The 26,271-nt window shown below is 42.9% G+C and overlaps 1 protein-coding gene across 2 annotated transcripts in view; it reads left to right on the forward strand.

The window, feature by feature from the left end:
* ODAD2 (outer dynein arm docking complex subunit 2) overlaps nucleotides 1-26,271 on the forward strand; it is a 226,279-nt gene that overhangs the window by 11,373 nt on the left and 188,635 nt on the right. For both annotated transcript variants that reach the window (XM_068235726.1, XM_068235727.1), the window contains exons 3-9: nucleotides 4,128-4,285; nucleotides 8,496-8,691; nucleotides 13,155-13,261; nucleotides 14,795-14,931; nucleotides 15,018-15,134; nucleotides 18,864-19,075; nucleotides 21,769-21,912. In XM_068235726.1, the coding sequence (XP_068091827.1) occupies nucleotides 4,128-4,285; nucleotides 8,496-8,691; nucleotides 13,155-13,261; nucleotides 14,795-14,931; nucleotides 15,018-15,134; nucleotides 18,864-19,075; nucleotides 21,769-21,912 (1,071 nt within the window). The remainder of the gene's footprint in view (nucleotides 1-4,127; nucleotides 4,286-8,495; nucleotides 8,692-13,154; nucleotides 13,262-14,794; nucleotides 14,932-15,017; nucleotides 15,135-18,863; nucleotides 19,076-21,768; nucleotides 21,913-26,271) is intronic.

The raw sequence follows: 26,271 nt of genomic DNA on the forward strand, positions 1-26,271 counted from the left end.
GAGAGGAGAAGGGGTTTCTGGGATGCAGGGAGGAGAAGGGGTTTCTGGGATGCAGGGAGGGGAAGGAGCTTCTGGGATGCGGGGAGAGGGAGGAGTTTATGAGATGCAGGGAGGAGAAGGAGTTTCTGGGATGCAGGGAGGAGAGGGAGTTTCTGGGATGAAGGGAGGGAAAGGAGTTTCTGGGATGAAGGGAGGGAAAGGAGTTTCTGAGATTCAGGGAAGTGAAGGAGTTTTTGGGATGCAGGGAGCAGAGGGAGTTTCTGGGATGCAGGGAGGGGAAGGAGTTCCTGGGATGCAGGGAAGTGAAGGAGTTTCTGGGATGCAGGGAGCAGAGGGAGTTTCTGGGATGCAGGGAAGGGAAGGAGTTTCTGCGATGCAGGGAAGTGAAGGAGTTTCTGGGATGCAGGAAGGGGAAGGAGTTTCTGGGATGCAGGGAAGTGAAGGAGTTTCTGGGATGCAGGGAGGTGAAGGAATTTCTGGGATGCAGGGAGGGGAAGGAGTTTCTGGGATGCAGGGAAGTAAAGGAGTTTCTGGGATGCAGGGAGGTAAAGGAGTTTCTGGGATGCAGGGAGGTGAAGGAATTTCTGGGAAGAAGGGAGGGGACGGAGTTTCTGGGATGCAGGGAGGTAAAGGAGTTTCTGGGATGAAGGGAGGGGACGGAGTTTCTGGGATGCAGGGGGGTAAAGGAGTTTCTGGGATGCAGGGAGGTAAAGGAGTTTCTGGGATGCAGGGAGGTAAAAGAGTTTCTGGGATGAAGGGAGGGAAAGGAGTTTCTGGGATGCAGGGAGGCAAAGGAGTTTCTGGGATGCAGGGAGGTGAAGGAGTTTCTGGGGTGCACAAAGGAGAAGGAGTTTCTGGGATACAGGGTGGTGAAGGGGTTTCTGGGATACAGGGTGGTGAAGGGGTTTCTGGGATGCAGGGAGGAGAAGGGGTTTCTGGGATGCAGGGAGGAGAAGGGGTTTCTGGGATGCAGGGAGGAGAAGGGGTTTCTGGGATGCAGGGAGGGGAAGGAGCTTCTGGGATGCGGGGAGAGGGAGGAGTTTATGAGATGCAGGGAGGAGAAGGAGTTTCTGGGATGCAGGGAGGAGAGGGAGTTTCTGGGATGCAGGGAGGAGAGGGAGTTTCTGGGATGCAGGGAGGAGAGGGAGTTTCTGGGATTCAGGGAGGGAAAGGAGTTTCTGGGATGAAGGGAGGGAAAGGAGTTTCTGGGATTCAGGGAAGTGAAGGAGTTTTTGGGATGCAGGGAGCAGAGGGAGTTTCTGGGATGCAGGGAGGGAAAGGAGTTCCTGGGATGCAGGGAAGTGAAGGAGTTTCTGGGATGCAGGGAGCAGAGGGAGTTTCTGGGATGCAGGGAAGTGAAGGAGTTTCTGCGATGCAGGGAAGTGAAGGAGTTTCTGGGATCCAGGGAGGGGAAGGAGTTTCTGGGATGCAGGGAAGTGAAGGAGTTTCTGGGATGCAGGGAGGTGAAGGAATTTCTGGGATGCAGGGAGGGGAAGGAGTTTCTGGGATGCAGGGAAGTGAAGGAGTTTCTGGGATGCAGGGAGGTGAAGGAATTTCTGGGATGCAGGGAGGTAAAGGAGTTTCTGGGATGAAGGGAGGGGAAGGAGTTTCTGGGATGCAGGGAGGTAAAGGAGTTTCTGGGATGAAGGGAGGGGAAGGAGTTTCTGGGATGCAGGGAGGTAAAGGGGTTTCTGGGATGAAGGGAGGGGAAGGAGTTTCTGGGATGCAGGGAGGTAAAGGAGTTTCTGGGATGAAGGGAGGGAAAGGAGTTTCTGGGATGCAGGGAGGCAAAGGAGTTTCTGGGATGAAGGGAGGGGAAGGAGTTTCTGGGATGAAGAGAGGGAAAGGAGTTTATGCGATGCAGGGAGAAGGAGTTTCTGGGATGCAGGGAGGTGAAGGAGTTTCTAGGGTGCACAAAGGAGAAGGAGTTTCTGGGATACAGGGTGGTGAAGGGGTTTCTGGGATGCAGGGAGGAGAAGGGGTTTCTGGGATGCAGGGAGGAGAAGGGGTTTCTGGGATGCAGGGAGGGGAAGGAGCTTCTAGGATGCGGGGATAGGGAGGAGTTTATGAGATGTAGGGAGGAGAAGGAGTTTCTGGGATGCAGGGAGGAGAGGGAGTTTCTGGGATGCAGGGAGGAGAGGGAGTTTCTGGGATGCAGGGAGGAGAGGGAGTTTCTGGGATGCAGGGAGGGAAAGGAGTTTCTGGGATGAAGGGAGGGAAAGGAGTTTCTGGGATTCAGGGAAGTGAAGGAGTTTTTGGGATGCAGGGAGCAGAGGGAGTTTCTGGGATGCAGGGAGGGGAAGGAGTTCCTGGGATGCAGGGAAGTGAAGGAGTTTCTGGGATGCAGGGAGCAGAGGGAGTTTTTGGGATGCAGGGAAGTGAAGGAGTTTCTGCGATGCAGGGAAGTGAAGGAGTTTCTGGGATCCAGGGAGGGGAAGGAGTTTCTGGGATGCAGGGAAGTGAAGGGGTTTCTGGGATGCAGGGAGGTGAAGGAATTTCTGGGATGCAGGGAGGGGAAGGAGTTTCCTGGATGCAGGGAGGTGAAGGAATTTCTGGGATGCAGGGAGGTAAAGGAGTTTCTGGGATGAAGGGAGGGGAAAGAGTTTCTGGGATGCAGGGAGGTAAAGGAGTTTCTGGGATGAAGGGAGGGGAAGGAGTTTCTGGGATGCAGGGAGGTAAAGGAGTTTCTGGGATGAAGGGAGGGGAAGGAGTTTCTGGGATGCAGGGAGGTAAAGGGGTTTCTGGGATGAAGGGAGGGGAAGGAGTTTCTGGGATGCAGGGAGGTAAAGGATTTTCTGGGATGAAGGGAGGGAAAGGAGTTTCTGGGATGCAGGGAGGCAAAGGAGTTTCTGGGATGAAGGGAGGGGAAGGAGTTTCTGGGGTGCACAAAGGAGAAGAAGTTTCTGGGATACAGGGTGGTGAAGGTGTTTCTGGGATGCAGGGAGGTGAATGAGTTTCTGGGATGCAGGGAGGTGAATGAGTTTCTGGGATGCAGGGAGGTGAATGAGTTTCTGGGATGCAGGGAGGAGAAGGAGTTTCTGGGATGCAGGGAGAAGTAGTTTCTGGGATATAGGGGAAGTCGTTTTTGGGATGCAGGTAGGAAAAGGAGTCGGGAGAACACAATGTTGTGTAGCGCTCATATTGAAAGAAAAACTTGGTTCAAAAGGTTAAAATTTAAAAAAACATATATAAACATAAAAAAATATATAAATGATTAAGTAAAATTAACTCTGTAGTAGACCACAATAGCTAACTGTGAGCGCCCTCTTGAAAAGAAGTAGGATAGCAGGCTGGTCTCCACGTCTGGACAGGAAGTCCAAAAATCTCTCCAAAAATTTCACTTATGGACAGGAAGGGCAAAAATCTCTCCCAAAAAAACCAAAAGTGACAAATTAAACATTTTTTTGTAGGGTGCGGAAGAGTTGAAATCAGTGATTAATTTTTGTATCCTGTCCCTGGGACTACCAGTTTTCACTTTGATGCCAGAAAGCTCCATGGGGGTATAGAGAACAAACAGGAAGTAGAAGAAATCTCTCCAACAGGGACACATGCAGCAAAAAAGTCCCCAAAATTTCTAACTTCCTTCCACACTACTCATACGAAGAAACATTTCCTGGAAATGGGCTAATCATTGGTGATTTCTTTAAAATCCATTATGAGAGCTTGAAAGATAACATTACAGGGTCCATTTTATATCAGGGTTTTATGCTGAATATTCAATAAAAAGTTGTCATGCAGTGTGACAGCGTATTTCCTGCTTGGCGTTATTAAAATACCACGAAATACCATGAACGCCTTTTTGGAAGTCTTTGCCAGTACTTTAGCAATCCATATGTGTTTATGTTTATATTTAACGTGTTTACATGACAGAGATCCAGTTTGGACTCCACCATTGTTCCATGTGACCCGCGTCACCCAGACAGCTTCCGGGATTGGAGCCCTCCACCCTACTCGTAAAAAGTACAGGGTGGGAAAGTGTCGGGGTGATTTCAGGGCAGTTAATAAGCATCTTTCTATGTGTTATGTGTTAGGGAGAGACATAGTAATTGCACAATATAGATTCTCGGGATGTAACAGCTGTCATTTATTTCACGGAGAACAATTACTGACTCCAGCTGTTATCCTAGTGACAACGAAGTGAAGTCTGAAGATAAAGACAAAGATGGGATTCCTCTGTTCCTCCTGTCATCATCTATGGTGAAGATCCGTAATTTCAAGCAAATTACACGTTTTCTTCAGGTCGCTCGGGACAAAAAGTTAAAAGAAACACAGGCTTGCCTGGAAGGTCAGTTACAAACAACAACAACAAAACATGTGTAAAGCGCTTTTCTCCCAGAGGACCCAAAGTGCATAAGCTTGTCTCAAATCAGTACATTGTGATGTTGGGTAAATGTTATGTGATCATAAATGGCAGACTAAACAGGTGGCTTTTAAAGCGGATCCGAGATGAAAAACTAACTATAACAAGTAACTTGTCTATATATCTTATGTACAGTTTAGATCAGGGGTCTCAAACTCGCGGCCCGCGGGCCATTTGCGGCCCTCGGGCCATTTGCAGCCCTCGATACAATATTTTGTGGCCCTCGCCGGCAAAAGCTTCCTTATAGTTCGCTTCAGTGCTCCCAAGTAATCCGCCGCATCCCCGCCGCTAAACAAAGACTGCAGAGCCCCCAAATCGCCCGGGGGCAATCCGCTGGCATTTCCTGGAAGGGGCAGAGCTTTCAGCTTCAGCTCTGCCCCTCCTGACGTCAATCGCCGCACGAATCGCCGCCTCTCCCCGCCCCTCTTTGTGAAGGAAGAGTGAGAGGGGCGGGCAGAGGCGGCGATGCGCCGCGATTCGTGAAATTCCTTGTCCTGACTTTGCCTCCTGCGGCCCCCAGGTAAATTGAGTTTGAGACCCCTGGTTTAGATGGTTTAAACAGCAAATCTGTCTGCATACAACTTTAATAGAATATGATTATTTATTCCTGTGATACAATGACAGCAGCCATGTTGTTTGTAAACATTACACACAGCCAAGCTTATCTGCACCATCAGCACAAAACCTTATCCTCCTCCCTCCTCCCCACTGCCTCTGAAATCTCTGGCTAGTAATACCTCCACCTGCCCAGACTGAGCTCCCATGAGCCCTTGCTACTGCCAAGGCTCTCTGAAAACCGTGGGCGGGGCTTTTTTAGTTTATAGGGAATTAGAGTATTGAAACAAAAACAAAAAAGTATTTGGCTTGAGGAATGCCCTATAAACTATAGGAAAGGAACACAATTATGCAATGAGTAAAAGTTCATCTCGGATCCACTTTAAGTTTTGATGTAAACATGTCCAGGGTAGGAGCTCTCTTGATTATGTTCAGCAAGGCAGTCTACAGGGTAGGCGCAGCATGACAAAAAGCTCTGGCTCCAAAGGTTTTTAGTTGGACTCTGGGGGAGGTCAAGTTATTGGATCCTGTGGATCTGAGGTTGTGTGGAGGTGTGACACAGTTGCAACAAATCCTTCAGGTATCCGGGGCTTAGGTCGTGTAAGGATTTGAATGTTAGCATGCCAATTTTGAAACGGATTCTCCATTTTATGGGTAGCCAGGGGTAGTAAGCAAAGGATTTGTGTTGTGTGGCAAGTTAATAAAGTGCTCCCCTATTTTGGCTTAGTATTGTACTACTATCAATATCTTTACAGTGTATGATTACCACCCGAGCTATTAAAAGAGCCAACCAGAGTTCCTGAAGAGCTTTTATGATACCTATTTATAAAGATGGCCATCATGCTGATCACCAGAAATGTGCTGCTATTAGTCCCAGAATAATGACATTTTTCAGAGCACCATATTTCTGAAAGCCATCAGAAAAGTTCTTTATTTTTAGGCTCTGTTGCCACTTGTATTTTTTTGCCAATTTACACAGAAATGTAAATTAAAATATGTGATTGCCATGTTTACAGTGATGATCAGCCACTTTATAGCAGGGGTCTCAAACTCAATTTACCTGGGTGCCGCAGGAGGCAAAGTCAGGATGAGGCTAAGGAATTTCACAATCGCGGCGCATCGCCGCCTCTGCCCACCCCTCTCACTCTTCCTTCACAGAGAGGGGCGGGGAGAGGCGGCGATCCGTGCGGCGATTGACGTCAGGAGGGGCAGAACTGAAGCTGAAAGCTCTGCCCCTTCCAGGAAATGCCGGCGAAGTGCCCCCCGGGCGATTTGGGGGCTCTGCAGCCCTAGTTTAGCGGCGGGGATGCGGCAGATTACTTGGGAGCACTGAAGCGAACTATAAGGAAGCTTTTGCCGGTGAGGGCCACAAAATATTGTATCGAGGGCCGCAAATGGCCTGCGGGCCGCGAGTTTGAGACCCCTGCTTTATAGACTGGCAGAGTAAAGATCACTACTTTCGCTTTGGCATTTTTTCATAGCGTACCTCTGGTTACTAATGAAGTACCCCATTAATACCCAGTCACATTGTGTTTGTAATAAGACTCACCGGATCCTCGTTTCATCCGAGGTCCGCAATATAGCTCCACTTCCTAAAACAAAAAGCCTAAATGCTGGAGATAGCGAAAAGGTGGAGACCTTTTTTCAAGGGGCAGAGCTATGCACGGTGAGCCTTATTACGAACACAATGTGTTGGGGAATTATGAGTCTACTTCATTACAGTATCGTTTTGGTTTTTTTTTTTACCAGAGATTTTGCTTAAACGGGGAACATCAGCCTAAACAAAGATACTGTCATTAAGTTACATTACCGTAGTTATGTTAATAAAAATAGATACAAAATAAAAAAGAACAGGCAAATGTTTGTGATATCATGGGGCAGCCATCTTTTTCATGGGGGAAGCCATCTTTCTAGTTGAAGGAGGTGACAGGGAGCATGAGACACAGTTCCAACTGTCATGTGTCCTGATCACCCCTCCCAGCTGCGTGCGCTAGGCTTCAAATCTCAAATTCAAAATAAAAAAAAACAACAAATTTGCACCAAAACAGCAGAAGGAGAACAACATCATTAGAAATCTCATCATGCTTTGCACGGCATCAGGGGAAAAATGCCCAGGCAGTTTTCTTCTGTGCAGCTAAAAATGAGGCTTGGTTAAGAAAAACAAAGTTTTGATGCTGTGAAACTGTTAAAGAAACACCAAGCCTCGTCAGTGCTGCTGAGTAGATTTTTAGTCTGATGTTTAACAGAGGAACACTGCTGTCTTCCCTGGCAGCCAGCGAATAACGACTCACTGGCTTCTATGTGGTTGGGTGGTCCCAGCACTGCTATTCTATAAGAGGCCGACAATCAATGGGCCGCATCTATAAGTAATACATTTTGTGTGTGTGTGTGTGTGTGTGTGTGGGGGGGGGGGGGCGGTGAAAAAGTCTCAGCGGGCTGAATTTGGGTCATGGGCCATAGTTTGAGGACCACTGCTCTAATCCTTTAGAGAGACTCTGTAACAAAATTTTCAGTCTTATTTCTTCTATCCTATAAGTTCCTATACCTGTTTAATGTGGTGTGTCTTACTGCAGCCTTTCCTAGTTGCACAGTGGCTGTATTATCTCTGTGATATAATCTAATCTTCTTTCCTCTGACGGCTTTGTCGGACTCAGGCACTCAGGCTGGAATGTGCAGCTCTGCTTGTGATAGGATAGAAGCTATACACACCCTCTCCTCACCCCCTGCAGGCTCTGTGTGAGTCACAGACTGAGCTCCTCTGAGCCTATCATATTCTGGTAACAGCCATGTCTTTGTTTGTAAACACTGCCTAAAACTGGCAATTACAAGCCAGGATTGCAGTAGGGAGTGGCAGAAACAGCACAGTGGGGCCCAGGAGAACATAATGAATAGAATGGTATGCTTTTTATTGTAAGAATATTTTACAGATTCTCTTTGGAGTGGATCTTTAGCAAATTGTTTGCAAATCTGTTTTTTGCTTACCCTCATCTTGTATACATGGAAGAGAAGCTTTAAACTTTAGCTTTGCCTCACTGCTTCCCAATGTCCACAAACCAATGAAAGCATCATCATTGGCAGTTGAGTTGACCTGACTGGTTTGTGGACTGTAAGAAGTGGCAGGCAGAGCTGAAGTCCATCTAGTTAGCTCTATAATAGAGGAAATGGGGTCATTTTGTTAGCGGGATTCACTTTGTATCCAATCCAGATTTCTTCACAATTACTACAGTGAGAAAAGTAAGCAGTTAAAATCTAACAGAACTGACAGGTTTTGTACTAGTCCATCTCCTTATGGGAAATTTTCACGGTTTTCTTTGTTTTCAAAAGCATTCCCTGGATGGCAGTTGTTTAGTCCAACTACCAAAATAGTGTGCAAGCAAGTAGGGCAGCTAGCTGGTATCTTAGACTTAGCAACTGCCGTTTAGAAAATGCTTTTGAAAACAAAGAAAATCCTGAGAATTCCCCATGAGGAGATGGACTAGTCCAAAACCTATGAACCTGCTTTAACTGATGATTTTTTTTGTTCACTATAGTGGTCCTTTAAATGTAAAATTTTGATGAAAATCCACTGCTTTATCAACAGCTAACAGAGATCCCATGGCAAAAATCCTGGGTGCAGGTTTTGCCACAGTAGAAGGCGAGGACCTGTCTGTGCTCCGCCTGCTGGACAGAATGAGTCAGAACAAGGACGAGGAGGCCGAAATCAAGATGAAAATTTACCTCCTCTTCCAACAACTCGATATGCAGCTGCTTGACAGTTCTTTAAAACACATTTCACAGTAAGTACATTTACAAACGATGATCTTTCCAGTCTATCAGTGCAAAACCGTTTCCCCTTTTAATGAGCAGCAACATCTGCTCCTTATGGCATAGGAAAAAATAATGACGGGAAGGTGAAAGATATGAAAATCATTACATTGAGTGATTTAAAAACATAGAAGCTGGCAGACCTAATTGAAATGGAACAAAAAGTTGTTTTCCAGTTCTCCGGCGGGATGCAAACTGTGTACATGTGTTTCGTATTTCTGGTTAAGATATAAAATATTTTAGTTGACGTCCAGTCAATTGCCAGTGGCTAAAAAAAGAATCTATTTCCAGTTGTTAAATCAACACCCACCGACTGCCTTTAGTAAGTGTGTGGCACACACTTATTGGGGCATCTTGTGGTTAGTGGCTCCGTAACAGAACATTTGAACATCTCTGAGCGCCGGGTGGTTATCAGTGTGTAAGAATCGTAAGCTGTGCACTGTTCCCACATTGGCTTGGCTGGCTCGCCAGTCAAAAGAACTTTATGTAGAGGCAAGCCAAGGACAGGATATCACTTTCCACTGCCAGAACAGACCTCCTGTCTTCAGCAGTTTAGACTTATACCCACTTAATCAAATACTAATGTTTGGGCTTTTGCTGCTTCATGTGGAATCTGCTTGCTGCATGAAGGCAGACCTAGTACTGTGCTACTAATCTAAAAGTTTTAATTACTTTGGCGCCATATCTTTTATTTATAAAGCACTATTAAAGGACTACTATCACAAAAAAATTGTAAAACAAGCAAACACATAGTAATAAAAAAGTACATTTTGCCCAGAGTAAAATGAGCTGTAAATTACTTTTCTCCCATGTCGCTGCCACTTACAGTAGCTAGTAAGTATCTGACAGGCTTTGGACTAGTTCATCTCTTCATGGGGGATTCTCAGGCTTTTCTTTATTTTTAAAAAATACTTACTGAATAGCAGTTCTTTAGTTTAACTCCCGAAATAATGTGCAAACCGTTAAGGAGGCCAGCCGACCTCTTTGTATAAATCCTTTCAAGGTAGTGCTTTTTGTAAAAGAAATACTGAGAATAACCCGTGAAAAGATGGACTAGTCCAGATGGGTCCAATATTTACTAACTACGGTAAGTGACAGCAACAAAGGAAAAAAAGTAATTTATATCTCATTTTACTCTTAGAGAAATGTCCATTTTATATATTTGTATGCATTTTAAATGTTAAAGATTTCTGCAGTAGTTATTCCTTTAACACTGTAATATTTCAGTACTAAAATAAAATAAAAATAGCATGTGGCAACATAAGAGCAAACATACAGTAGTATACAATATACTGTATAAAATGCTCGTCCTGTCTTTTCTTTGGAGTGTTATTTTCATTCTTACTTGAGATGTTTATAGTGGAACACTTTGAAAAACACATCTGGGACCATATTGTAGTCACTGCTTTTTTGAAATTTTCTCCTAGGAAAAAAAAGGTGATGAAGTACCGTCAAAATTCTTCTGAGTATTTTCTTGCTTTCTGGTGATTTGAACAGCATTTTATTGATACGGTGTAAAAATATCACCCAGGAGAAAACTTAGGAGAAAAAGTGAATTGAATTGAAGGGCCCAGATCTCAAAGGGAGAAAATTATGTTGGCTAACTATTGAAAATCTACATCATGTTTGCTGATTTTTTTTTTTAAAAAAGCAAGAGGTTTGCAGCACTCCAAACTCTTTATTCAGCAGATAAACGGATATACAGAGCAAGCTTTCGGACAATCCCTGTCCTTTGTCAAGCTAATTCAAACAGTGAAACATCAATGTATTTAAGCACACAGCAGGAAATGACATCACACCAATTAAGCATAATAAAGAACCAAAAATTAACCCTGTGGGTACAAAAGTAAATCAATGGACATTCACGCAATCCTGCAGTTTTCCCTTGCAAAATGATGAGTCCATATTCAATCCCTTCTTTCCCTTTCATAATAGTGGCAGAGGCGGACATAGGCCTGTGTAGGCCGTGCAGCTGTACAGGGGCTCCATGCCCTCTAGGGCCCATGCAGCTGCACCAGAGTTAGGACATGATTATTCTGTAGGCTCTTGTGTATTTCTCTCTGAAACCCAGGAGGAACAGTGTCTGAAACCCAGGAGGAACAGTGTCTGAAACCCAGGAGGAACAGGGATAATAGCTTGTGGCCAGTCATACACAAGTATGAAATGTGTGCTGCATTAACACACTGCCTACAGAATGTAACCTAGAGCCATGTACTTTTATGTTATCAACATTATTTGGATCCAACCGTAATCTAATCTGATTTGATCATGGCCACTCCTATGGGGGCCCTTCATTTATTCTGCACAGGGGCCCACTGTTGACTTTGTCCGCCACTGAATAGTGGATCATATCAGTTCAACCTGCAATCAGAGAAACAGATGCAAATCAAAATCACGATTAAGTCCTGTGGGAAAAAGCGTATTCAATTAATTTATCCAAAAAAACCTATTTTCTCTTTAAAGCCAGTTTGCTGATTTTAGTTTCTGACATGGCGTACATTTTCATAGCAGTGGTCCCGCTGTCCTTGTCCCGCAACTTCTCACTCCTGAGTCAGCGAGGGAGCAGGGACAGCTATGAAAATATACATCATGTCAGAAACTATCATCCACAAACACCATGTAGACTTCAACAGCACGGTTAAGGACCGTCAACCTTCCTCTGTCCAGCTCTCCTAGAGTAACTGCCTGTCTCCTAGAATCTCCTCCATGCCCTTGAGACTGTCCTGGGAGACGAGGCAAAACTTGAGGCTATGGAGCAGGAGTTGTACTACCTGTGCAACCTCTGTAGGCTCCAGGTAAAACTCCATGCTACCATTAGTGACAGACTGTAGCCACTTGCAAAATGAGTGAAATAGTAAGATATGACAAGGGAGAAACATCAAGGTTTTGTTTTTTTTAACAATAAACATCTATTGAAAACGCCCAAGAAATGACAGCGGCAATCCTCACAGAAGTTATCATATAAAGTACAGATATCAGAATCAGAATTATTTATTTCGCTAATTACAATTGGGGTTGTACCTGGAATTATTTTTGACACATACAGGTGAAGGTACAATAATCAGCATACAGAGAATATAACATAAGTAAGCAGTTACACAATACATATAATGTCCCAAGGGGGTAATTCGAGCGCTATGTGAGCGGAGCTGCCCCATTCTTGGTATTTGAACTAACTACATGGAATCAGTATCGCTATTAGTCCCCAGTACTTGGGACCGATAGGACCGCATCCGAGCAAAGCATCTCGGTTTATAACACAAATTAATAAGTATAATAAAATAACTAGGATAGACATATGTTCATTTGGCACACATCAGTACCCACTGCCTATAAGAGCAAGTGCGAATAAACCCTATACAGGGTATGTAGTGAATTGAATGTCAAACCATTACATCTCAATACATTGTTGTCTCATACTGTGATTGAGTAAGGAATTACTACACGCTCTGAGAGTATTAATCTTCTAGTGTGAGAGATAAGAATGAAAAAGAGAAAATAGGAAGAAAAGAGGGAGAGAGGATTAAAACAGGGCGAGTGGGGGAGGGGGGTGAGAGAGAGAAGAAAGGAGAATTGGGCATGGGAAGGCCTAGTCCGGCCAAATGGATGTCAGTGGAAGGAGATCTAGTCCAGCCAACCGGATGTCAGTGGAAGGAGATGCAGCTGTTATTTCCCGCAATGCAACAAGGCTCCCACAGTATGATGTCAGAACCATGGTCCTGACATCACACTGTGGGAGGGGTTTCACCACAATATGAGCCATACAGAGTGCCCTGATGATCCATTTTGTGAAAAGATTTCTCATGGGAAAGGGGGTATCAGCAAGTGATTGGGATGAAGTTAAATTCTTAGTTACGGTTTCTCTTTAACACCAAAACAAGTGAAAATATTGACTTTCCCCTCTGCTACTTAAAGTGTACCAGAGCTAATGAAAATAAGAAGATTTATACATACCTTGGGCTTCCACCAACCCCATACGCACGGATCGCTCCCACGCCGCTGTCCTCAGTCTTCTCACAGCTCCGATACCGGGTCCCCGCACTTCCGTCAGTCAGAGCCAGTCTGGCGTAAGAGAAGTGCGCCCTCTACATATCTCACCAGCAGCTGCTTGAGTCACACACCTGCAACAAGCATGCAGCAAGTGTATTCAGACCAGAGTCGAAGCAGCTGATCTGCATGCTCATTATGGGACAGTAACTCAAATTATTAGACACAGAGCATAATTACAGAAGTCAGCAACTGACATTGTTTATTAGAGAATGAATATAGCAGCCTCCATTTTCTCACACTTCAGGGTTCCTTTTACTGACCAGATCAAAATCCCAAAAGTTTCATTGACTTGATGCCATACTAAAAAGTGTTCCTTTATTTATGTATTTTTCGGCAGTTTATGCCTGTAGAGTTTGGGTTTTAATCGCCTACTTTATCCTTTCAGAGACGTACGAGTTACTCCTGCTGCAGTAAAGAACGAGATTGAGCTCATCCAACGTTTCTGCAAAAACGAGGAAAAATCTGTGCTGAAATCAATAGAATATACATCAGGTGTGTAATAATCCTATATACTGTAATCCTATATATAGTAGATATGGTAGATCAATAGCCAAATACAACAACAAAATCAGAGTCAATCTGTAGTGTTGCAAATCATGTCCAAACTAAAAAGACTGAAAGGTTGAAGAACGTTACGGTAACTGGTTCTACCTGCAACGATCGTCACCTTAGGAATCCTCATCTCAGTGAAATACCTGATATTGGATATTGTAGACGGTGTAAGAGCCTTTTTGAGTTTTTTTTCCCCTGTGTCCTCATATGGAGGAATCTCACTGATGTGCCTCATTTCTTATCCCTAGGAGACACAAGGCCATGAAGGTCTCCAAGATAGGAAAGGAGGAAAAATCAATAACACATTTAAAGATGGTTTTAAAGGGTACCCCAGTGTTTCTCAAATCTGTCCTTGTGACTCCCCAATGGTCCATGTTTTGCAGGCAACCTCACCTATTCACAGGTGGGGTAATTAGTGTCTCATCTACATGAAATCCACCTAGCTGCGACACTAATTACCCCACCTGTGCATAGGTTAGGTTGCCTGCAAACCATGCTCCGTTGGGGAGCCACGAGGACAGGTTTGAGAAACACTGGGGAACCTGTTACCTTTCAAAAAAAATAGATACATCAGTAGGGGGAAGGCATCGAATGGCTTTCCCTGTCTCCCTACACCCCTCCTGCACTGTGCTGGGAACCTCTGAACAATCTTTGACGTTAAAGTTGTAGACTGCTCATCTCTGTAAAGAAGCAATGCTGCACTGCACAGGTGCAAAGTATGGCATGCGCCTGCATGGTAGCATGGAGTCGCACAAGTGGCTCCACCCCACTGCGCAGGCATGAACCCACTGGCGCCTGTGCAGTGCAGCTACACTCATACATGGAGGGAAGCGTGGCCGCGGAGATAAGGGGATCATGACCAGCACTGGACGGATCGCGGATGTTCAGGGAAGCCTCTGGATCATCCAGAGGCTTCCACCTACTGATTTAAGTATATAACTTTTTTTTTTACAGGCTTACTTTAATCCCTTTCCACGATATGCAAAAGTAAAGAAAATACTACAGTTGTGAATAAACGGTAGTTCTCAGGATAGGAATGGGTAAGGCTTTGCTCGTTCGTAGACTTTTCTGTGAGGGAGACATGCTGCTGGACTTCTTTTTCCGCGATGCCTAACCCTAAGACCCGCCTGCTGATGCATTACCCTAAAGCCCATACAGCCCCCCAAACTTTGTGTAGTGGGCCACCCGGCTATAAACATAGGTGCCTACGGTGGCGTCCATATTACCTGGGCGCCTCGGCCGCCTGAGTTATCTGCTTCATCCGTAGGACCACATGTTACAGTTATTTGATTTTCTTCAAATCTGGAACACCACAGAATTATTATCTGAGGATTATAGGAAGTACACAGAAGCACTTCAAGGTTCACCCTGGGTCATTACATCATTTATTTATTTTGCTGAATTATTTTAGTAGTATATGCTGCACTTACATCTAACCTGAGCCCTCGAAACCTTTGTACAATTTCCTTTCAGATTATGAATTCTCGAATGGGTGCCGCACTCCGCCATGGCGGCAAGTCCATGGGGAAATCTGCGACGTGATAGTGACACCACACGACCAGGAACCTTTCTGCGTGACGTGCACCACTTCAGGTGCTTTTATGAGCGGGGTAAGCTTGCTCCGCTGGCAGTGGATCACTGAAGCAGGGCAGCTTTACGAACAGTTCATTCATCAGCTCATGTTCTTTGCTTGCAGGGTAAAGTGAAGGACAACGGTGAAATTAACTTTGACGGACAGAGTCAAATGTATAAAGACCTCATCTCATTGTTGAAGGATAAATCACAGCGGTTTGCAGAAAATATCAGCAAGCAGGTAAAGTGTCTTGTCAGAGAGGAGTTTGGTTTATGGTGTGTTTTGACAGTCTGTAATGATGTTGGATGAACGCAGAGCTCCAGGGGTACTGGATCCCTATTTACTCTCCACTGAAGACTTGGTTTTTCATACTTTATCCACAATGCGGCTAAATGTGGCAGTACCATGAACAACAAGCATGTGCAATTATAATGTAATATTTATATAGTGCCAACATTTTCCGCAGTGCTGTATGGAGTACATAGTCTTGTCACTAACTGTCCCTCGGAGGGGCTCACAATCTAATCCCTACTGTAGTCATATGTACATCATAGTCTAGGACCAATTTAGAGGGATGCCGATTAATTTATCTGTATGTTTTTGGGATGTGGAAGAAATCTGAGTGCCCATAGAAAACCTACACAGACATGGGGAGAACATACAAACTTCATGCAGATAGTACTGGGTATCAAACCAGGGACCAAACGCTGCAAGGCAAGAGTGCTGTCCACTTCTACTCCAAGGGACTTGGTCAAGTAGTTTAAACTATCAGAAGTTTACTATATCAGGATTTATCATATATTGCATATTCATACAGGCACATGGTCAGGACCTGGGCCAGCCGCCAGAGTTGACTATAGTCAGAAGCTTACTATATCAGAGTTTACTATAATGAGATTCTGCTGTAGTAATCTGGAAGCTCCCAGTCCCTGCCATGTTAGTGGGCCAGTTCTGTTTACTTCTTGACCCTACCGCTATCTTCCTATCTTCGTCTGTTGTCCTAATGCTAGGAATACACTATACAATTTTCTGGCAGATTTACCTGCCAGATCGATATTTTCCAATATGTCCGATCTGAATTTCGATCGAATCTCCGATCGATTTAAGTTCACTTTTATGGAAATCGATAGGAAAATTGATTTAAATTCAGATTGGACATGTTGGAAAAAATCGATCTGCCAAGTAGATCTGCCAGCCAATTGTATCGTGTGTACCTAGCATTAGGCATGCACTTGCACCTTCAGCTAACTGATACAGTAGAATCTTGTTATAGTAAACTCTGATATGGTAAACCTCTGCTTATAGTAAACTTAGCCCTCAGGTCACAACCTTGTGCCTGTACGAATATGATGATGAATCCTGATATAATAAACTTCTGATAGAGTAAACTAACTGGCCAGGTCTCTTGGAGTTTACTATAAAGGGATTCTACTGTATTGGGAATTTCATACTGTCAGTGGGCTTCTGGCATAACATACTCATGTTGCTGTAAAAATTAATAAATAAAAATAAACCGAATGTGATGATGACTTAGGAAACTGTTTGGGATTCACCTGCAGCTGGGAGAGTCACCGCTAAAGAATATGAGGGGATATAGGGCCTGATGCACAAAAGAGAGGTAATATTGCCGTGCACAGACATCGCATAGCAATATTACTCTTACTACTGGCACTGTGTACCACGAGTTACACTATAAGCGCGACCTCCGATACTCGACTAGTGTGACCATTGCTAAGGTAATGCTACTAACGGTAGCATCCACCAGTAATGCCATATACCATGTTTCCCCTAAAATAAGACCTTTCCAGAAAATAAGACCTAGCTTATATTTCCCCTGAAAAAGAATATGACAGTGTCTTATATTTGGGGTAAAGCGGTAGCTGAGGGGCGGGGGTTGAATGGATAGATGTTTGTGCACCCTCCAGGAAACCATCATCTCGTGAAATGTAGAATTTTGTTTTTATTTTGTTCACTCCTTTTTCTTCTATCAGAGAAGGATGGAATATTTTGCCACATCAATTGGCAATCTATAAGTGTATGGCTACCTTAATCTGCTGTGCTACTCTAGTCAGCGAGAGTTCCACAGCAGGCCACATGTAGGAACAGATACTTAGTAAGTCTACCCCACCTGTCCTTTAAGTAATGTTGATGTTTGAATTCAGGAACATTGTACTGAATTCACCTGAACATCACATTTCACCATCATTCAGCACTGAACTTGCAGACAGGGCCAGGGGGAGTTCACTTACGTGGGTAGAGTAGTAGTGGTGTCTCAGCACCCTAGAGAAAAAGACACAGGCGATAAAAAAACGGGAGCCCAATAGCGCAATATGTTTTCATATACAGAATATCAACAGGTAAGGTAATTGTACTACTCCACAAAGGGGGGTTTCAGAGGGGCAACCGACCACAGGAAGCAGGTGGAGACAACAAGCCTGACTCCACTCGGGGTGGTTTAGCAGGGCCTAGGTGTGGTCACTCTCCTTGGTAAAAGTGACATATTGTCGCTATGGTTTAAACCATGTATAGTGTGTCTAGACCCCCCCAACAGGGTGTGTTGGGGGTACGTAAAGCACAATCTGAGTAAAGAGGCACCCCAGTGTGAATAAAATTGGATTAAACACAAGATAACAGCGAAAAAAAAATGAGCTGGCTTATCTTAATGACGAGATCTTTGTATACACAAATAAATATTTATTAAGCACAGGCAACACGTTTCACGGGTCTAAGCTCGCTTCCTCAGGCCAATAACAGTGCAAATGAAATAGCCGATCAGCAAAGGGAGCCTCTTTACCCAAATTGTGTCACTTACGTGGACTTCACGGCGGGTTTCATGTGACTTCATACTTCCTCATTCCAAAGTCAAAAAGAGGAAGTATCGGAGTCACGTGAAACACGATGTGAAGCGCAAGTAAGTAATCCCCCTCTGACCCTGTCCTTATGTTCAGTGCTGAATGGTGCTGAAGTGTGATGTTCGGGTGAATTCAGAACAATGTTCCAAACTTGATCACCAACACTACTCTTGAGTATAGTGTATGTGAAGATTGGACAGGCAAATAATTGTTCATTATACAGCATCTGTGTCCACTGGCTTTCTCCAAGGTACATGTGGTTTTGTGTCAGTGTACTGAATTCCGGGAAGTATTGACTAATGACTATATGCCTTTATTTTTGTGGAAGCTGTTAGCGAGGCAGAGCATTTTCTGTTGTTTTCAGCTATCTGTCATTTTGCTGATCTCACCCATCACCTAGCCATTATCTTCCTGTCTTACATTTTAAAGGACAACTGTAACAAGAGGGATATGCAAGCTGCCATATTTATCTCCTCTTAAACAATACTAGTTGCCTGGCTGTCCTGCTGATCCTCTGCCTCTAATACTTTTAATCATAGGCCCTGAACAAGAATGCAGCAGATCAGAGGTTTCTGACATTATTGTCAGATCTGACAAGATTAGCTGCATGCTTGTTTCTGGTGTAATTCAAACACTACTGCAGCCAAATAGATCAGCTGGGCTGCCAGGCAACTGGTATTGTTTAAAGGAAATAAATATGGCAGCCTCCATATCCTTCTAGTTACAGTTGTCCTTTTCAACTCAAACCAAAAGCCGCTTTTCCAGCTCCCTCCTAATAACTAATACTAACTGATTACCTAACCACTTCACTTCCTGATACCTAATCCGACCCTCAAAATTATACCTAACCTTAACCTATTCATCTGTGTGATGCATAGTGGAACCTCATAACTCCTAAACCAAGCCGATTCCGCAAAAGAATGTCCAACGCTATCCTACAAAGCTAACCCTAACCTAACCCTAACTTTGCCTAACCCTAACCCACCTATACTTGTCACCTTCAGTTCTGCTAAGTGTTGGTGCCCAACCCACTGGTGCAAATGCCAGTATGTGTAAGATCAAAGCATAGGTGCTGATTTGCTCTCAAGATGGTAATATGACTATTATCTATCCACAGGACTTTACATTTTTCAATGAGCCGCCAGTGTCTCAAACTATGGAACATGTGGATGTACTTGAAGCAGAGGAACCAAGCCAAAATCATTGGTCTAATGAGTATCCCGAGAAGAAAGCTCAGGAGAAGACAAGGCATTCCCTTGTAAAAAGCAAGACTAACAAAGCCAAATTAGAGCCGTCTCTGAAATGGAAGAACCTTAATGGTCACCAAGAGTATGTTGTCTTTTCAGTTCTCATATGCTGCAATTCTCATAGTTTATGGACATTTGAAATTAACTAGAAATATACACAGAGGCCAAATTATTTTCGTTAGTTGCGGTAATTTTGCAAATGGAAAAAATTCAGTGGAAACCTCAGTAAAATTGAAGATTGCGTGTCTTTGTACATTCGAGGAAAGAGGACAGGCAGGAAAGATTATTAAATTCGTCCATGATTTACGTTGGAGTTACAATCCACTAATCTAATAAAGATGAAAAATTAAAGAGGACTGAATTCCTTAAAGAGTAATAAAATACGCTGAAAGCCTACAGATATTTCATTGCCGTATAATTCTGTAGATTGGAGAACATTGGTCTGCAGCTCCCTCTACATTCTAGCTTTTTGGAGAATATTCTTAAAGCCTACATGTAAAATCTATACACTGAATCAACCCATGGTTTTCGTTGATCGGTAATGTAGTTATAATGCTCCTTGAGGCATCTAACAATCACATTGTTGTCTGTTGTTTACAGATGTTCCCTTTAATCAACAGCCTGTACACATGCACCAATTACTGTTGCAGTGTTGCATGCTGGTCACAAGCATTCTCCATGCCTCCACCTACTTTCTGTAACACTCTATCTGCCCCCAACTCCCGCAAAATCACAATTTGTTTTCCATGGATGTGTGAAGTAACATGACTCAAATCTGTGAGCTGTACATCAGGTCTGTTGCTTCTCTCTGTGACCCATTCCCATCCTGTCCTGTCCTATCTGACCTAACATGAAAATCTACAACTATTTAGGTACCCGTATATACTCAAATATAAGTCGACCCAAATATTTGACCCTCTTAAAGAGACACTGAAGCGAAAACAAATTATAAAATTATGAATTGTGTGTAGTATGGCTAATTACTAGAACATAAGTAGCAAAGAAAATATTCTCATATTTTTATTTTCAGTTATAGTTTTTTTTTGTAAAATTGCATCATTCTTTAATATTTGCAGTTTATACACTACTCAGCATTCTAAATTATTTTACACACCTGACCTTCCTCACAGAGGCGCTCACACGCTTTATGGACCTGAACCAGTTTTATATGCTCCTGTACTGCCTGATGAAGCGGGATTGTTGACCGTGAAACGCGTTGCGATTTTTATGGAGCTGTGAATAAATTGTATATTTTTACTCTGCATTTGAGTATATGTCCACTACCAGAGGGAGGTAAGTCCACCTCGACTTCCCTCTTTTTATCATTTTTAGAACATTGTTTTTCTCTGCTTGGCACCTCTGTTCGTACATATTACAGCACGATTAAGTCCACCCCTGGTGGAGGGGTTCTTTCCCCATTTTCCTATCTACAGAGAGCGACTTTTATACCTGAGTGGGGTCAGGTACTAATACTCCCCACCTGCCTGTCAAGTGGTTACCTGATGGTAACCCACCTTTGTGAGTATAAGAACCTTTGACATTACATTATATATTGAGCTTACCAGACAATATTGCACTATTGGGCTCTTGGTGTCCTCTGTTTTGTTTTTACAAGTAAATTATTTTACAGTGCAGGCTAGTGAACTTTTGAACTGTTCTCGGCAGAAGAAAAAACAATACAGTGCCAGGCACTTGAGATAACAAGCTTCAGAATACAGAACTCTCTGCAACTTTGAAAGTCGTGGAGCTCAATGGCTCTTTTGCATAGATAACAACTGGAGTTTTTTTTTAACTCTTCCTGTACTGGAAACAATATTGGATTTATGTCTCTGCTCCTAATGTTTTATTTCTTAGCTAATTTTTTTTCGCTTCAGCGTCTCTTTAAAGGGAACCTAAACTGAGAAGGATGTGGATTTTTCCTTTTAAAATAATACCAGTTGCCTGACTCTCCTGCTGATCCTGTGTCTCTAATATTTTTAGCCACAGCCCCTGAACAAGCAACCAGATCAGGTGCTCTGACTGAAGTCAGACTGGATTAGCTGCATGCTTGTTTCAGGTGTGTGATTCAGCCACTACTGCATCAAGAGAGATCATCAGGAGTGCCAAGCAACTGGTATTGTTTAAAAGGAAACATCCATATCCCTCTCAGTTAAGGTTCCCTTTAAACTGACATTTTGTTGATTACTCAAGTATAAGTCGACTCAGAAAAGTGAGCCATTTAAGGCTTAAAAAAATAAAGGTAAGTTAAAAAAAAATAACTGCCAGTGTGTAGCTTCTGTCCGCTTTATCAGGGAAACAATACAATACAATAGAGTGTTCAAGGAGAGCGACCATCCAGTATCCTGTTTGGCCTGGATAACCGAGCGGGAAAGGTTAATTTCCCACAATCCTACGGTGGTTGCAGGGATCTGCAACCCACCTTTGTGTATATAAATTACATTTTCTGTGATACTATCCTTTACACCTAACGGTACTGCACCATTAGGCTCCTGGTTTATCCATTTCTCTTTAGGGGATCCCGAGTACCCGCCACAAAGATCACCTATACTTAGTCATTAAAAGTCAGTCTGAATTACAAAGATAAATTTACATCACAAATGTATAATCTCTCATTTGAAACATGTCATTCTGCAGACACCAACTAAAAATAAAGGACTGACATTTTCTAAGAGTAATGGCTTTAATTGAAAGACTTAATTTGGCAGAAATGAAATTTCATTGTGAATGAGAACTGTTTTGCTTGTGTCTGACTTCTAGCACACTTTATTTACCCAGATCCATCATTAAAACCAAGGACAATAAGGAAGGAAAATCTGCAGACAAAAAAGATCAGAAGACGGTGAAACCTACAAGCTCTGAGAGTAAGAAAAGGTCCAACTTACTGACCTCTTCACTAAGACGGCATTCAGCATTAAAAAGGTAGGAATAGGTTTACGTATTGTGTTCACATCTCACCAAGGCACATAATGATTATTAACCCTTTCGCACCCATTTTCTTAGATTCCCACAACTCTTACTTTTTTCCGGTTTGTTGGGTAGGGGGGTAATGCAGGTGATTGCGGGAGTGCTAAGTGATGGGGATCTGGTAGGGTCTCTACCTATTCGCAGTAGAGCAAGAAGGCGACTTGGCATCAGCGGGAAGTGAACGGGACTGGCTGGTGACAAAAAGTCCCTTGATCTTTCCCTGCTGTGCAGCTACCGCCCCATTTCTCTTCTTCCTTTTGCCTCCAAGCTCCTTGAGTGTCTGGTTTACAAATGACTGACTTATTTTCTCAACACTAATGCTTGATTCAACCCCTTGAATTCTGCCCTGCTGGCTCCACAGAGACAAAAACCTCACCCTGGCCAAATCGAACAGCCACCATTCCATCCTTCTCCTCTTGGGCCTCTCCTCTGCCTTCAGCACTATTGACCATCCGCTCCTACTCCAAATACTACACTTAGTTGGTATCCAAGACTCAGCCCTGACCTTGATTTCTTCCTCCCTTTTAGATTGCTCCTTCCAGACCTCATATTATGGATCTACCTCCCTATCCACCCCCCTCACAGTTGTAAGTCCCCCAGGACTTTGTCCTCTCCTCCCAACTTTTCTGTACCTCCTCCCTTGGCACACTCATTTCCTAAATTTGCCTCAACTACCACCTCTATGCTGATGAAACATAAGTCTACCCCCCCCCCCCCCCCCACACACACACACACACACACACTTTGGTTAAAATTTCCTCTTGTCTTTCACCACCATCTCCATCTAAATGTCTGACAGATTTTTGAATTCAACCTGGATAAGACTGAAATCATAATCTTCTCACTTCATTGAGTCGTTTCCCCAACCTCTCTATCGCTAGCAATCACACATCCAGCCGCCCTGTCCCTCAAACTCACTGCCTGGGTGTCATCCTTGACTTGGCACTCTCCTTCACCCCCCACATTCAGAATGCCTCGAGGTTCTGCCACTTCCATCTTCACAACGTAGCCAAAATGTGCCCCTACCTAAGCCCTGACAACGCTAATGCTCTGGTCACCTCCTGTCTGGACTAATACAATGTCATCCTGGACTTCCTAAGACTACACTCTAATCTCTGCAATCTGTTTTGAACACAGCTGCCTGACTCATTTACTGCCAATTCTCTTCAACTGCCCCTCTTCACAAGTTCCTTCATTAGTATTAGCTCAATTTCATTGGAGGCAGCTACAAGATGATTTAGCAGAATCCAGATCTGCAACCCAGGTTACATTTCTCCCCCTTCCAAGTGAACATTCTCTCTCCAGCTGGGAGACACAGACCACAAACACTCAAGTTGGTGGAACAGCATCTGAAATCTTTATTTACAGGTCAATCTTATATACGGTACACACTGATATTGGGGGAGAACCAGATTAAACCGGAGTGCCCATGTGAAGTATTTGAGACAATAGCACAGACATAGTACAGACAGCAAAGACAATAGGATTTGTTGTTCTGTAAACACTGGCAGAGGTAGAACTTGTTACATGTGTTAATTGTCAATAGACCAGGTTCTTAACAACAATGCATGAATAGGTCTGAGTCTTCAGATCTCTGTCACAGTGGCTTGTATGGTAATATACCAGGTGGGTATTCAAATACAGGTTTGTCTCCTGTATGGCACAATAATGTGTTTCTGGCCAGACAGAAGACAAAATGAAAATTTGATGTGCTGTATATCTTTTAATATCAGGGTGGTTCAAGCAGCACATTAATAAAACCTTTCAATTAGCTTCCTTTTCCCCTCAGAATTGAATTTAAACAGCTTTGCCTGGCATCTAAATCAATTTACTATACCTTCCCTTTGTACATCTCAGATCTTATCCAGAGATACTCCCCAACCTGCTCTCTCTGCTCTGCCAAAACTATATGGATGTCCACCACTCATATCACTTGATCACTTGTGAGGACTTTCCCAGAGCAGCCCCTTCTATAAGTAACTCCTTCCCCCATCAGGCTCCCCCCCCCCCACACCTTCAACTCATTCAAGCAAAACTTAAAGACCCATCTTTTCACCATTGCTTACCTATCATCTTCATAGCTTCAGCCCCTTCCCTTGGGCACACAGCCCCTCCCCTTATGTGGCCCTCTCCCCAAAACCCTTAGATTGTAATCTTATTTGTCAGGGCTCTCCTACCACCTTCTCCACCACTATCTGGACTTGTCTGCTACATTTATTACTACATTGTTACATCCCTATTTTGTGAGCCATTATTTATCCCTGTGTAACATTGTTCAATGCTATAATGTCTCCCCTATCTATTGTACAGCACTGCATAATATTTTTGCACTTTATATATAAAGTTTAATAGTAAATACAAGTACCACCTGTTTCAAGAAGACACAAATATATTTAGTTACCTACACACAAAGATGCAATAATGGAGTATCTTCCAAATAGCATTGTACTATGCTGGTCATTAGACAAAGCAAATTTTTTGGATTAAAACTGTTATACATACATACATACATACCCAGCATTGAACTGTAAAAGAAATGTTTATCTTTTCTCCAAATGATCATTGGGGGGTGGGGGGCTGGGTAAATATTGTGGTGAAACCCCTCCCATAGTGTGATGTCAGTACCATTGTCCTGTCAGTTTGCTGTGTAATCATGTTGCATTGTGGGAAATAATAGCTGCTTCCAACTGCCAAGCAAGCCATATCTCCCTCTGTGGAATGTTCTTTACTGAGAGTTCTATGCACAGAGATCACCTGACAGGACTAAAGATGTCGCCACCTGTTATAAATTTCAGAATGTAAATCAGGGTGAGGAAAGATTTTACAATGGGCAAACATTGACCAATTTATAAATGAAAATGCTAAAAAAATAAGAAATTGTATTCATTATGTTAGTTTCACTACAGTTCCTCTTTAAGCATGCTTAACCACTTGACCACAGAGGGGTATTTACCCCTGTAGGGCCAGAGCAATTTTCACCTGTCAGTGCTCCTCCCATTCTTTCACCAATAACTTAATCACTACTAATCACAACAAAATGATCTATATCTTGTTTTTTTTCACCACCATTTAGGCTTTCTTTGGGAGGTACATTGTGCTAAGAATTATTTTATTGTAAATGCATTTTAATTTGAATAATAAGAAAAAAAAGGAAAAAAATTACTATTTATCAGGTTTTGGCCATTATAGTGTTAAAATAAAGCGTTCTACTGTGGATAAAGCCACACATTTTATTTGCCCATTTGTCCCGGTTATTGCAATGTTTAAAAAATGTCACTAGTACAATGTATGGCTCCAATATTTTATTTGCAAATAAAGGTGCATTTTTTCAGTTTTGCGTCCATCACTAATTACAAGCCCGTAAATTAAAAATTAACAGTAATATACCCTCTTGACATAAATATTAAAAATGTTTAGTCCCTTAGTTAAAGTGTACTAGAGATGACATGTGACATGATTAGATAGACATGTGTATATAAAGTGCCAAGCATACAGACACTTTGCTGTGCTCCTTTTCTTTTTTCCCTGCCTGAAAGAATTTATAATTAGCTATGGAACTGGCATTTTTTTCTCCAGTCAGGACTCAGTCAGCTCACTGATAACAAATTACAGCTATAAACCACTTTCCTAAGCAGATACCTGGGCTTTTTACTGTAAGAGGAAAAGATAAAAAGGTCAATAGTTCATGTATTTTCAAAACTCTGGGACTCTTGAGACACTGCAATTGAGCAGAGACTATGAAACATTAAATCTGCTTTGTAAATGTTTATACATAAAAGAAAACCTTTAGATATCTAAAAGAGTCATTTTTAGGAGTAGAAGGACAGATCCAATTGTTTATCTCATTAGTTTATTTTCATCTCTGGTTCACTTTAACAATGTAAAGGTACCAGTATATGTTGCAAAAGTGTAGAACTTTCTTCACGTTTCTTTTTTTTTTTCTGCTTGGCGCTAAATGTGATCCACATCTGAAGCGTGTATTTATTTCGGATACCTTATTTTGAGTACTTTCTTGCTTGATGGAAGCTCAAAAAGAATTTTATTGTCAAAGTGCGAAAACATTTCTTGTGGGAAAACCTAGTAAAAAAACTGCAATGAATCAAAGCCTTTATCTTTTTTAACTGGTTAACATTTCTACTGTTTTATACACCCTTTTTAATAGCAATAAAACTCAATTTTTCCTCAAAATAAATAAATATAAGAAATGAAATCCTGTTATGTTTAGTTGAGTGCAGGAATTAGCAGACAAGGTAAGTTATTGAATAATCGTAGTCAACTTGTTCCTACGCTTCATTTATGATTGGATAATGGGAT

Source organism: Hyperolius riggenbachi, chromosome 5 (genome assembly GCF_040937935.1).
Source record: "Hyperolius riggenbachi isolate aHypRig1 chromosome 5, aHypRig1.pri, whole genome shotgun sequence".
NCBI lineage: Eukaryota > Metazoa > Chordata > Amphibia > Anura > Hyperoliidae > Hyperolius > Hyperolius riggenbachi.